Genomic DNA, 12841 nt, shown 5'->3' on the forward strand with positions numbered 1-12841 from the left:
AGTGTTAAAAGCCACAGAATTCAGAAGAGAAATAAGTAAGCCAACTTTTAAAGATCAGAACATACTTCCATTCCATCTTTCTCCTCCTGTTTTTTTTTCTGTTTTTTTTTTTGCAATTTGGCTTTCACCCCCAACACTTGACTAAAGGCACTTTCAAAGGCCACCAAGTCCAACGGACGTTTATGGGTCATTTCCTTTTACGCTGAGGAATTTGACCATCTCGTCCTCTCCCCTCCTCCAAGAGATTACTTCCCCCAAGTCCCCCCCCCCTTTGACTTCCCATCCATTAAACACAGGAATTGCCGCTCTGGTCCCCTCGTTTCGCTCCTCATGTTCTCCTTGGGGACTTCCTCCAGCTTCGGCATACACTCAGACTCATTGCACAGCCTGCAAGTGCCTCGACGGCCTGCCACACCGACACACCTTCCTAGCCCTTCTCGCCACTCCCTGCACACGCACTCTGACGTTGCCAAGCTGGACGGCGTCTCACGGTTCTCGGAACAGGGTGCGTGAATTCTCAAGTATGTCCTTTCTGGCTTTGTTCACACAGTTTCCTCCCACCCCAAGGGCACCTGCCCGGGTCACCTCGATGTCCTTCCCTAGACTCCAGGTCCCAGTTCCCAAGCTTCTTAAGCGCTTTACTGATAAACGCCACGTATTACACAATTCGGAAAGTTCTGAGATGTGTATACACCCGTGAGAGCATCACCACTCTCAAAATATCCATCACACCCAAAGTCCCCTCCGACCGCGGTCAGTCTGTTCTCTGTATCTGCGGGTCTGTTTCTATTTTGTTCACCAGTTTATTTTGTTCATCAGATTCCACGTATAAGTGGAAACCGTACGGTACTTGTCTTTCTCTGACTGGCTTATTTCACTTAGCATCATACGCTCCAGCCCCATCCACGCTGTCGCAAAGGGTGAGACAGAACACGGACGACGGAAATCCTAATTCTTCTTCCTTTGTAAGGGACTCTCACCCCACCCAAATCTGCATGCTTAAATCCTTTATATATATATTTTGTTAACCTCTCTGTAAAAAAGGTCATTACAGTAAAAAAAAAAAAAGTTATCAACCAAGCACGCGGTTCCTTTAGACAAAGTGCTTTCAGCACAGAAGATTTTCTTCTAGTACGTCTTAAGCTACTACGTTTTATGGAACACAAGACGCCTTTTCTGTGAGATGCACCCTTATTGTGGGTGCTGCTGAGAAAAATAAGACGCTGCCCATTATTGCTGTAAAAATCCATCCGTAAGTCACATGCCAGTTTCAGAGAGGTTAAAATTTTAAGAGCCGTACTCTGAGAATAAATGAAACACAGTTTCACTTTTGCTCAGTTCGTTTCCGTTTCAATTACATCTATTATTTGACTGTAAACTTTCTGTCCTCTGTATCTGTCCACTTCTTTGTCATCGCCTCCCTCCCCTGCATGCCGAGAGACATTCTTAAACTCTTTCCGTATCAGTTCTATTTTCTGCGACACCGGCTGTGTCATTTCCACACGTTAAGGGTGACTTATATTCTTTAATATCTTTTCTTACTTCGTGCAAATAACTGAACATTTTTAATCCTCAGTCAGCCCCTTCGTCCTCTCAGCCTGTCACACGATCTCTGACCTGCTGATGTGGAATCCACGCTTTCTTGAATTTCGTGCAGAATACAGTTTCTATACTGTGGCTTTTCTGTTACAACCCTTTTCAGAAATAGGCTTTTCTTTGTCTTTTAAGCCCACGGCCTGCACCTTTCTCACTGCTACTATCTTTCTGTGTAGACCTCACGAGGAGACGTCTATTCGGCGCTGGAATTCTCGCACAAAAGGGGCGCGTGGGTTCCTTCTCAGACCCACCCGTTTGCAGCTAGGATCCATTTCTCGGCTTTCAGCCGGGAGAGCTGGCTCGCGAGCACAGCCCCAGCTGTGGTTTTGAAGTCTTTTACTGATCACGGAGCTGCTGACGGGAGCAGAAGTCCTTACATCTCCAGCTTAATGACAAGGAGAGGCGGGAATTATTTCTAGGTCTTTATTTTTTTAAAAAAAAAGGAAATGAAAGGCTGCCACCCCCCAGCATACAACATATTCACGGCTCTTCAAGTCCAGGGCTCCTTTAGCGGCTGGTTTAATATCTTAAAATACCTCTTCACTTCTGTCCCCAAATGTCTTACACTGCTTAGAGCTGTAACCCCGGGATCAACACAGGAACAGGTATTCGCAAAGGGGAGGAAACTGCGGGAGGGTCCTTCCTTTCGCTCACGCAGAAGGGGAATTAAGCTGCTGTATTCGGTGGGCAAGATGCACGTTATCGGTGGGGAAGGACCAGAAGTATTCCGCGGCCAGTGGGCCCCGTCGGCTGGCTTCGGGGTTCAACAACTGTCTCCTGGGGGCCTTCCCAGGGCCAGGCACGGATCTGAACGCCATGGAAACGACGGTGAACAACAGGAAAAAAGTCCCTGCTAACGCGGGGCATATATTCTAGTTGGAACACAAACGATAAAGCAATAAACAAGGAAAGGTGCGGCGTCAGATGGAGACGGGAGCCACGTGGGAGGCTGGAGCCGGGCGGGGGGGGGCCGGGGGTGCTGGGGCGTGAACTGCTGTTCTCTACAGGACACACAGGGGTGGCCGGGTGAGGGGACATGTGAGCAGAGGTGACGGGCGTCCTCCCAGTGGACCTCTGGTTGAGTAACATCTGTGGTTTCCAGCACTACGAAAGGCTGGCACCTCCTCCTGTTTTCACGTGTACCTTCTATTGGAAGGCAGAGGGAGTTGACTTGCTGCCGCCATAAGCCAATCATTACATAATAATTATAAGTGTAAATGGTTCAAAGACCCCATTAAGGAGACGGACCGTAACTTAACTAACCAAACCGCTATAGCTGGCTAGCTCCATTATTTTCAGCTATCATTATTTTACCAATATATTTTTAGCTGGCATTTGGGCTCCTATGATTTGTAGCCAGGCATTCAAGGAAAGCAGTTTGGGAAGAGAGATCGAGGGCCGTGAAAACACGCATTCCGGGCCAGGGACAGAGGAGCGGGAGGCCCATGCGGCGGCAGCAGGCAGGCGGTGCAGGGCAGGGAGGGCCGGGGCAGAGGCCGTTTTGGGAAGTGGCCCCCCTCCTCTGCGTCCTCCCCCGCTGGCTGGGAGGCCTCATTCCCCCGACCCCTGCATTCTCTCGGCTGCAACCAACGGCCCGCTTAGAGATCGACGTCTACCCGTGGTTTTAAGTTTGAGTTAAAGGCACATAAGCAAACTACAGCCGAGGAAACAGGTCACGTGTTCAGTTTAACTAAGTCACGGGGCTCCTTTAGTGAAGCAGATATTCAGGATACTGCGTACGAAAAACAAGCAGCAGATGGCACTGACTTCTGGCTTTCATCCACAGAAACAGAACAGGAAGAATAAATTCCTCTGCCCGAGATGGGGGTTATGCTGAGGTTTCCAGCGTCCAGGCAGGGAAAGGCCTGGGCAGCTGCCCAGGGCAGATGGGGCCTTTGACAGCTGAATATCGCAGGGTTTCTGGTGGCTCCGGAGTTGGGGCAGCCGACGTCAGGCCACCTGTTTGCCAGGGGGCAGAAAAGCTCAGGACCCGCAGGCAGTCGCTGCGGAGGGTGAGGTACGAGCGGCGAGCCGGCGTTTCAGAGCCTCGGCAAGGCGCGCTGGCCCGGGGACCGCCGGCGCGACCCCAGGAAGGGGCCACTGCTATTGGAAGGCAGAGGGAGTTGACTTGCAGGGAGCAGTGCTATTCCGAGAGGCTCTGCTTGGCTTTAATCCAAGGTACTCAAACGCCATGCAACGGGTCCGCCACTTAGAAAGCGCTTTTGTTCTTTACTACTCTTCCAAACAGGAAGGCAAAATAACCATGACTTTAAAGCCATCTACAACATGCCTGAACACTAGCTGCCATTTGTTTATTGTTAAAATGAAAAAAAAAAAAATTTAGATAAGTCACATCTATTTACTGCAAAACATTGACAGTGAAAAATAAATGAATCTCCCTCCTACCTCTTTGTTCAAGTACCACATCTCCCCAGTCCCTCTCCAGAGACAAACACTGTTACCCATTTCTTGCGTATTTTCCCAGAAATAGTCTATAATATACACAGTCACGTGTGTGCGTTGTGTGTGCATATATATACATACACGTAACATACCCTTATGGTTATATTTAAAATGAACAAAGACCTATTAAAGGCTCTGAGAAGTACTGCAGTAAAGAAACCTGTTTAACTTCATTAACATATCCTAAATGTGTTTACTTATTAGGAATAAGTATTAAATTTTATCGGATAGTATTTCTGTCTTCTTCCAAGGACTATTATATATGAATAGACCTTTCTAATGGATAACCATTCTTCTTTCTCAGGGCACAGCCTCATTGGTCACGACGCATTATTATTTTAAAAAACTCTTGGATCCCATTTTGAGGCATTTTACTTAGGATTAAAAAAAAAAAAATCTCCGCACTGACATGAGACTGGGCTCTAATTTTCTTCTCTTACATTATCCTTACCTGTTTTGGATGTAGTGTTGTGCTGGCCCTCATATAATGAGATTCATACTCGCTTTCAACACTTTACGTCTCTCTCTTCTCTCTGAAACTCGGCAGGAAGTTTGCTCATAGACTGAATGTCCTACTTTTTCTTTATAATTTTTCAAGACGATGACTCCTGTTCACATCCGTTCTATCAACAGTATGTTTTGTTACTCTGAGCCCTTTCCTCCCAATTTCTAACTAGAGAACTTCTTAGAATGTACTTTAAAGGAAATCATCTGGAAGATAAAGGACTGATCTGGGCTTAAATCCCTCTCACCATGATTAACCCACGGAGAGATATGACTCTGTGCCGCCTTGCTACGCTTGTAAAGCACAATCCGCTTCTCAGAGTCACATCGAAGATAGGAGACTCGACAATAAAGGAAAATAGCTAGAAAAAAAAATCAAACGACCCTTTCTGCGAGAAGTCAACAGCGCGTCGATGACAATGACTCTTAAGTCAAAATACCAAGCCTGAATTTTCGGAGGGTAGGAAGGAGGGGTTTTATCTCTTATTGGTCCTTGACCTCTTAATTCAAGGGAGGGATATCAAGAACAAATTACAAAAAACACACACCTCACAATTCAACAGCTAGATTCTCCTCTTTCTTCCATTTATAAATTTTAAAGACACTAGAAAATCTGACATATACAGGGTGGGGCAAAAGGAGGTTTCCAGTTGTGAGTACGTGAAACGCAGAGTTCATTCTCGCATTATTACTTACTATTGTATTATTTTCCAGGTGAACGATGGCAGACCTGCTTTTGCCCCACCCTGTGTTCAAGATTCGAGGGAACGCAACTAGAAACGCATCTGAGAACGCGTGTGCTGGGGAAGGGAAGCGACGCAGGCTCGAGGACCAGGTTCCCGTGTAACATGTAGAGGCATGTAAGGGGCTGGAATTTGCTAAACGAGAGCTAGATTGAGAAAAAATACTCCCGTTTCCCAGGCAAAACTACTTATTAGTACAGGCATCCAAAGGAAAATCCCTTTAACTGCCCATATTTCACCATAACTAAATATTAGGAGGAAAACTGAGCCTGCTTATTTGAGTTATAAATTTTATTGTCGAGAGGCCTTCTCCATGTCCCTCCTCCATCCTAAACCCTTCAGTGTCCCTCTTAGCTTTAGCTTTTTGGCAGATGAAAGAGAGTCTTTCAAAGGCGCATATGTGTATCGTTATTTTTTGGTATTTCCTTATTTAGATTCTTATATTTTCCACCAGATAATCATTAAATGTTATTTCATTTATAGCGGTTAAAAGCATTTAACTATATAAGATATTTAAAGATCTATTTTGATCTAGATGACAAGGCTTAATACGTAAAATAAACGGTCTGTGCGGCCCGCTTCTAAAAGTATACGCCATACTCGGTTACTCCCGGCAACTTAGGAAACGTGTTTTAGGAAGAAAAGGAACCGGACGCTGGGCTCATCTCTCGGTCACCGAGTCCTGAGGAGTGGCCTCCCCGCATCAGGGTGACGGGAGGCAGAGACCGTCTGCCATCGGGGGAAGAACGCCTGACTTTGGAGTCGGAGAAACACCCCACCCTAAATAGCCCGTGACCTCCTGTGGGAAGAACAACACCTCTACAACAACTCCGGTAAATAACCAGACAACATCACTCCCCTGCTTGAAATTACCCACTCCCTGGTCCCATCGCCCTCAGGATCTGCTCCCTGTTTATATTTCCCATGTCCTTGCTCACAGCACCCCCCCAGGGAGCTTGCACGCTTACTGTGACACTCTCAGAATTGGCCGTGCTCCATCACACGCAGAGGTGGCCGCCTCTCGGACCTGCAGGTCCCTCTACGCACACTCAAGGACCATACTTGGGGTAAACGAGAAGCTGTGACAAAAAGTAATTTTTCTGTCTTTTCGATGCAAGTACATTTCGAGGGACAGTGAAGGATTCACCGTTAGGGAACTCTCTGTCCCTGCTGGTTCAGCCGGAGGCTGGGACAGCAGGGGATCATTCCTAAGCCTGGGTGCTAATTTTGCCTTCTGTGAAACCGACGATTTCAGTTGCCCTTATGAAGGAAAATAACTCCACGCACGAAAATTGGCACAAAACGAGTTCAGCGAGAATTACGACGAAAGAGTTCGTGTGTTTAAAACTTGTCTTAGTTACAAAAATCAAACTTTACCTCTTGAAATGATTCACCAGGACTCCAACGAGTTCCCCGATTCGGTTCTCGTGGGTCGGCTGCTTGCTGAAGAGGCAGACGATGAGGTCTTTGTTGTCCTTTGTGTGGAACACCACAAGCTGGTCCTTGCCGTTGGAGACGCTCAGGCCAGTCAACTGCCAAGAGACAAATATGGAAAATGATTAGGTTGGTTCTCAAAGGAATACATTAAAAAATAGACCTTGTAATTTAACCATACAATTTTTTCCTCAGGATCCCGGATGACTTTAATTTTTATCATGTTTCGTGGAACAAGCAAGATGGAAGGAAATAATATGAAATAAAAATTAATATAACTGAAAACAGAAAAACAATAGGAAAAAAAAAATCAATGAAACAAAGAGTTGATTCTTTCAAAAGATCAATAAAATTGCTAAACCCCTAGTCTGAAAGGATATAGAGAGAAGATCTAATTACCCATATGACGAACGGAAGAGGGGACATCACTACAGACCACACAAACATAAAATAATAACAAGGGAATATTTTCAAAAACTCTTTGCACATAAATTCAACAACTTAGACAAAACCAAATAATTCCCTAAAAGCCACAAAGTACCAAGACTCTCCCAAAAAGAAATAGATAACCTGAATACCTATATCTATTAAAGAAATGAAATGTGTAGTTAAAAATCTTTAGAAAACGAAAACTCCAGGCTCAGACGATTTCACTGGTGAATTCGACCAAACATTTATATTTTCAATATTTATTTATTCTATTGATTTTTAAAGAGAGAGAGAAACACCGATGTGAGAGAAACATCGATTGGTTGCCTCTTGTACGCACCCTGACTGGGGATCGAGCCTAGACCAGGAATCAAACCCGCAGCCTTTCTGGGGTTCGGGAAGACGCTCCAACCAACCGAGCCACCCAGCCAGGTTGGCCAAACACTGAGCGAAGAAATAACACCAATTCTCCCTATCTTTTAAAAACTGAAGGGAAGGGAATGCTTTGTAATTGATCGATGAGGACCGCATTATCCTGCTACCAAAAACAGACAAAGGCAATAACAAGCAAAGAAAACCACAAACCAATCTCCAATATCCTCCCTGAGCACAGATGTAAGAACGGCCAGTCAAATAATAGCAAGTCGAATCCCACAATACATGGAAACAACAACCCATGACCAAGTGGCATTATCTAAGAAATGCAAAGCTAGTTCAGTACTCAAAAATCAATCAGTGGAATCCATCAGAGCAAGAGAATAAAAAAGAAAGTCACGTGATCATATCAAGCGATGCGGGAAAGGCCCTCAACCAGTCAACACCCATTCACGGTAAAAAAGCTCTCGGCAAACCAGCCCCGGAAGAAGACTCAGTCTGATCAACGACATCTACAAAAAGCACCGAGGCTAACGCCACGCCAGCCGTTAGGGAAACGCAAACTCTAACTACACTGAGATACGATCACGGCCTATCAGAAATGGCCCAAGTGGCAACAAAATGAAACAGCAACCACAAGAAAGTGACAATACCAAACGCTGGCGAGGGTGCAGAACCGCTACAACTCGCAGACACTGTTGCTGGGAATGGAAAGCGGCACAGCCACCGGGAAACCAGTTTGGCCATTACTCAGAAAGTTAAACACGGAATTACCACACGACCCCGCCATCCCACTCCTAGGCATCGACCCTCAAGAAATAAAACCTTATGTTCCCACAAAACCTTACGATACATGAATGGTAATAGCAGCTCTATTCATAACCTCCAAAAACTGGATACAGAAATATCCATCAACAGGTGAATGGAGAAACATCTTTAACGTCCACCGATACATCTTTACAACGTCCACCGATACATCTTTACAACGTCCACCGATACATCTGTACAACGTCCACTGATACATCTGTACACTGGAATGCTACTCAGCAATAAAAAGGAATCAATTAATGATACAGATTACTGATCTCAATAACGTGGGTATATTTCAAAGACATTACGCTGAGTGAAGCAGTCCGTCTCAGAAGGTGGCCTACCGCATGACTCCATTTAAGTGACGGTCTCCACAAGACAGAACGCTAGGGGTGGAAAACAGATCAGTGGTGGTCAGGGTTTGGGATCAGGCGGAGTCAGATACGAGGGAGTTCTGGGGCGATGGACGACTCTGTATCCTCACTGTGGTGGTGGCTGCACACATCCACGCATGTGTTAAGAGCCATGAACCTGCGCCCTGTCACCGCGACCAACAGCCAATCTTATTTATTACATGTAAATATAAAAAACACAGCTCCTTGATTGTTGTGATCCCTAGATACTCATTTTGGTCAGTAAAGCAAAAACCCGAGCGATTTCTCATTCCGTAGTTTCGTCTTCAATTGCAGAAAACACCAAAGTGCCACCTCCTGGCCGCCTCCGGTGCTGTCAGATCCGCCCGGCAGTGGGCACTGGCAGGGTACCCCCGGGGGCCCGTGCAGAGCGCCAGGCAGCCTGGGGTGGGGGTGAACGTCCCCCTTAAGAGGCTGACGGCACAACCCCTGTTCCGGGGGGATTCATAACCCAGTGGAAGAGACGAATATCAGGCTTTAACAGTTCATACATGTGGGGGGCCACTGAGCTCCATGCCCACACTTCACAGGTAAGGAACCTCAGGCTCAGGGAGGTGAGCTGACTGCAGACCTTGGAACCGGACCCCAGGCCTGCAGACGAGCCCGGACCCACGCTCCTGACCACAGCCGGCGTTTCCAAGGGTCACGTGCAAAGGAACGTAAGCTGTATACGTAATATTCCTCAACACCAAGCGGATACATTTCCACAGGAGGTGAGTTTTTAGACTGACTTTAAAGGATGTCAGGGTCCATGCTTAACGGAGAGAAAACATTCAAGGAATTAGAAGTCAGTTCGCAAACCCACGTAGATGGTGGGCGTTCGGAGGTCTTGGCAAGAAAACACATCAATCTTTCTGCCACTTAGATGTGTCTCCCCCAGCTGAGTTTCGGGTGATTAAATTAAAAGTATCATTTTCATTTTAAAGAACATTTTATGTCAGCGGCGCTTCACTCTCATCTGATTATTTCGTATTCAAAATCCGAAATTGAATTTATGCAGCACGTCACCGGAGAGCTTGATTAAAGTTTAATAAAATGAGGCTTCTCACGGCAGCCACCCTGCCGGCGTGTCCCGGGAGCATCGGCTGCAGGGGTTCAAGGTCCGAGCCAGCGGAGAGTGCTGCTGAAGCCACCCGATCGGGCGCCCCTCCCGAGGGGCCGCCTGGGCCAGCGGGGAGCAGCCGCTGACTCTTTTCTCAGCCACCTTCCCGCCTCAAGGGGGGGCTTCTCCCCCGGCCCCTCCCCGCAGCAGGCTGTCCGGTGCCTTTACACGGCCGTCCACGGGAACCCCTCACGCGTGTGCTCAGGCCCGTGGGGGAACCGGAGTCCCGGAAGAGAGGAAAACGGCACCTAGTACCTTCTGCCCCACAAATAAAGATTACCCGCCGTCGCCAGGGCGGGAAGGACAGATCCAGAACGTCGCCTTTCGCTCTGGGGGCAGGACGGGGGTGGGGAGGGGCAGGGGGGTAAGGGAGGGCCTGGGTGTTAATCCCAACTCCGCCGGGCGATCCTGAGTGATTCCGCGTCCTGGGGCATCTCTCTCTCTCTCCTCTTCTGCAAAATAAAGATCGCACTAGATGCCCGGCCTACCTTATAAAATCGTGGTGACGATCGAACGGGAGCAACCCAGGGTGTAAGACGTAACTACGCAAACCCCCTCGGCCTTCGCGGGTCTTTACGCTCTGATCTGAGAGAAGGTGCGAGAGCCCCGGCCGGTGTTGCTCAGGGATCAGAGCCTCAGCCCGCGGACCACAGGGCCGGGGGTTCGACTCCTGAGCAAGGGCACACACCTAGGCTGCGGGTTCTCCGCGGGAGGCGACCAACCGGTGTGTCTCTCACGTAGATGTTTCTCTCTCTCTGTCCGCCCCTCCCTCCCTTCCACGGCCTCTAAAAATCAACGAAAAAATATCCTTGGGTGAAGATTTAAAAAAAAAAAAAAGAAAAGCTATGACAGCAATCCCGGAAAACTTGATAGCGGAGCCAGGGGGCGGGGAGGTACGGTGCGGACGTGCCTCCTTGGGGAAGGGCCGCTCCCTCGGTTCTCTGCGCAGCCGCGAGCGCAAGTAGGTTTCTCTGAACAGAAGGGAGACTGCTCACCGGGGCTCCTCCCTATTAGGCGCCTTATCTCTCATCGTCTGCGGGATCCCCACGCTATGGTATTTCCAGGCCTAAGAGTCTCTGATTATGACTCATCTCACCTCTCAGAGCCCCCTCCACAGGGAGGACCAGTCAGCGAACACAATGCGACCAGCGCGGAAGGAACAGGCTACCCCGGGGCGCAGAGCAGATGCCCTGCCCTGCAGCCGGGTAAGGGCAAGAAAGCGTCGAGGAGATGCCCCGCCCTGCAGCAGGGTAAGGGCAAGAAAGCGTCGAGGAGATGCCCCATCCTGCAGCGGAGTAAGGGCAAGAAAGCGTCGAGGAGATGCCCCATCCTGCAGCGGGGTAAGGGCAAGAAAGCGTCGAGGAGATGCCCCGCCCTGCAGCGGGGTAAGGGCAAGAAAGCGTCGAGGAGATGCCCCGCCCTGCAGCAGGGTAAGGGCAAGAAAGCGTCGAGGAGATGCCCCGCCCTGCAGCGGGGTAAGGGCAAGAAAGCAGAGCACACGCGAAGGGAAACAGCGCGACTCTGCGTCCTCAGGCAGGAGGTGGGTGCGAGACAGGCCCGCGTTAGACAGTGAACCGATTCTGAAACATACACACGGTGAGTTGAAAACACAACGGAAGCAGTAAGCGACGGGACAGGCACTGCAGAAGGTCAGAGAGCAGTGGGGCGAAATTCCTCCACGTCAGAGATTTGGGTCTTTAGCGAGAAAGGGGTCACAGGCCCCAGCCCAGCTTGATGAGCAGGGCATCGCGTGGAGACGCAGCCCAGAGGAAGCTTCGCGTTTCTGGAATGAAGGGAAAGCCATCTTCAAGTATGGAGGCATAAAAATAAGTTATTTACACAGGAAAAGAACATTCAGGTTTATATACTTAAAAAAACAACAACCACCAGTTGTTTCTCCTGTCTGAAAACGTAGGAAGGCCTGGGAAGGAAACATACTAATTTTGTCATTCTTCATAGGAGGGTGTAAGTCAATCTATTTTATTCTTGGGATTGAGAGAGATCAGTTTAAACGTTTAACAGTAACCATTATTAGAATGAGAAAGAATGTATAACTTTCTAACAGTTAGTAAAAAGAGAATCAGTAAAACTTGACCAACATAGTAACCAGAAAAGAAGAAGGAAATAGTATGGAATTACTTAAAAAGCATTTAAATAACATTATTCAATGTAAGAAAACAAACAAACAAACACCACGTCAGTTTCTATCGGAAAATGAGAATGGGATACCACGTCTTTACTGGGTAAAGAAGGTTCACAGATTCGGTAAAAAACGAATTTTAACTATGCTGTTTACAGAAGATGCATCTAAAACAGAAAGACACGGAAGATAAAAAATGAAAGGACGGGCCTAGGCGTATCAGAAAGTAAGTCAGGGGGGAACAGTAATAATGGGCAGAGTAAAACCCAAGGCAAAAAACACAACGCTATTTTTTGTTTTATTTTGGCAAAAAGTATAACTTAAGAAAAAGAAAACCACCAGCCTTCATGAATTGAATGACAGGGTATTGAAACCAATAAAGCAAAAGCTGTTCTGATGCAAGAAGAAACGGGCTGAATCGTGGTGTTAGTGGGTGGCCAGGCTCAGGCAGTTCAAGCTCACGAAAAGCAAACGAGTGTGGAGAGAGGCGGCACAATCGACAGATTTGATTAGCATTTATATGGGACTTGTACACATATTTATTATGTAGTAGGCCACAAGCTGACACTCTCTCCCGATTACAGAAAGTCGGCTGTGTGCTGGGCCCATTCTATCACCGCAGCGCAATCAGGCCAGGAAATTGTAAAAAGATTAACGACAACAAAATAACCTTATAATTAAGAAGTTTTTTTTTTTTTTTTAAAAAAAAGCAACTCTTTAAGCAACCCTTAAAGAGATTATAGTTGCAATTATAGATAACCAAGAAGTTAACAAGAATTACCCGTCAAAATTCATGGACGTAGCCAAAGCCACATGCAAAAGGAAACACAGC

General features: G+C 47.4%; 1 protein-coding gene across 1 annotated transcript in view; it reads right to left on the reverse strand.

The window, feature by feature from the left end:
• MYO1D (myosin ID) overlaps nucleotides 1-12841 on the reverse strand; it is a 242804-nt gene that overhangs the window by 66589 nt on the left and 163374 nt on the right. The window contains exon 21 of the mRNA XM_087826041.1: nucleotides 6684-6838. Coding sequence (XP_087682167.1) covers nucleotides 6684-6838 — 155 coding nt within the window. The remainder of the gene's footprint in view (nucleotides 1-6683; nucleotides 6839-12841) is intronic.

The sequence above is a fragment of the Miniopterus natalensis genome, chromosome 17, assembly GCF_054644295.1.
Source record: "Miniopterus natalensis isolate mMinNat1 chromosome 17, mMinNat1.hap1, whole genome shotgun sequence".
NCBI lineage: Eukaryota > Metazoa > Chordata > Mammalia > Chiroptera > Miniopteridae > Miniopterus > Miniopterus natalensis.